The sequence below is a fragment of the Cystoisospora suis genome, assembly GCF_002600585.1.
Source record: "Cystoisospora suis strain Wien I chromosome Unknown contig_365, whole genome shotgun sequence".
NCBI lineage: Eukaryota > Apicomplexa > Conoidasida > Eucoccidiorida > Sarcocystidae > Cystoisospora > Cystoisospora suis.
In genome coordinates this window covers 16037-17070 of record NW_027153166.1, presented here as the reverse complement: position 1 = coordinate 17070, position 1034 = coordinate 16037, and the positions used below count along the sequence as shown (strand labels likewise).

Genomic DNA, 1034 nt, shown 5'->3' with positions numbered 1-1034 from the left:
AGATAGATAGATAGATAGGTTAGTTACCTTTTAATGATGGCAGCGGTTCTCCCTTCTTCGAAGTCACACATATCATGTAGGACTCTTAGGTATTCTACGGTCATCCCACATAGAGAACATTCGCATGCATCTGCTTCTTTATCTTCACTTTTTTCTTCTTCTTTTTCTTTTCTTTCTCTTTTCTTTTTCTTTCTTTCTTCTCTCTTGTGTCTGTCCTAGGAGATCTCCGCGTTCATTCTTCTTCTTTTTCTCATCTTTCTTTCTCTTTCCTCGTTCCTCTGAATCGCCTCTTCTCTCTTTCGCCTTCTTCTTCTTCTTTTCTCTTTCTCCTATCAAGTCTCCCTTCTTCTCTCTTTCTTCTTCCTCCTCCATTTCGTCAGAGGAAGAGCAGCAAGAAAGCAGAAGAGATCGATCTTCCATCCTCCCGTGACGCAATTTCTTCTTCCTATCCTTCTCCCAAGCTGATGGCGACTCTACAGAAGAAGAAGAAGAAGACGCGCATCTTTCTCCTCTTTGAGTTAAACTTCTTCTTTTCTCAGAGAGAAATCTTCCTTTCTTCTTCTTTTTCTTATGCGACAAAGATGAAGAGAAAGAGGAGGAAGAACGTTTAGGAGAAGGGGCAAACCAAGGCATGCTATCGAAAATTTGACTCAGGAGAGGCATCATGCCTGCCTTAAAAAGACGCTCCTGCACTACCCGACGGAATCTCCCAGACAACACCCCGCAAAACAAGAAGTAAAGCTCAGGCTACCCAAGAGACACATCAAACACAAAAAGATAGACAAGAAATTACGAAAGAAAGAAAGAAAGAAAGAAGAGGTAAGATAGACGAAAGACACACCCATCATTGAAGGCCAGAGAAAGAGATATAGGCACTGAACCCTAATGTCACTTTAAAAAGATACAGAAGAAGATACCAAACTTGATCTATCTTGAATCTATCTATCTATCTATCTATCTTGAATCTATCTATCTTGAATCTATCTTGAATCTATCTATCTATCTTGAATCTATCTATCAATCTATCTTTGATC

General features: G+C 39.7%; 1 protein-coding gene across 1 annotated transcript in view; it reads right to left on the bottom strand.

Moving 5' to 3' along the window:
• Window positions 1–1034, bottom strand: part of CSUI_000923 (uncharacterized protein) — a 26725-nt gene that overhangs the window by 10137 nt on the left and 15554 nt on the right. Inside the window, exon 3 of the mRNA XM_068061130.1 lies at window positions 28–747. Within this exon, the coding sequence (XP_067926893.1) occupies window positions 145–747 (603 nt within the window). The 3' untranslated portion in view covers window positions 28–144. The remainder of the gene's footprint in view (window positions 1–27; window positions 748–1034) is intronic.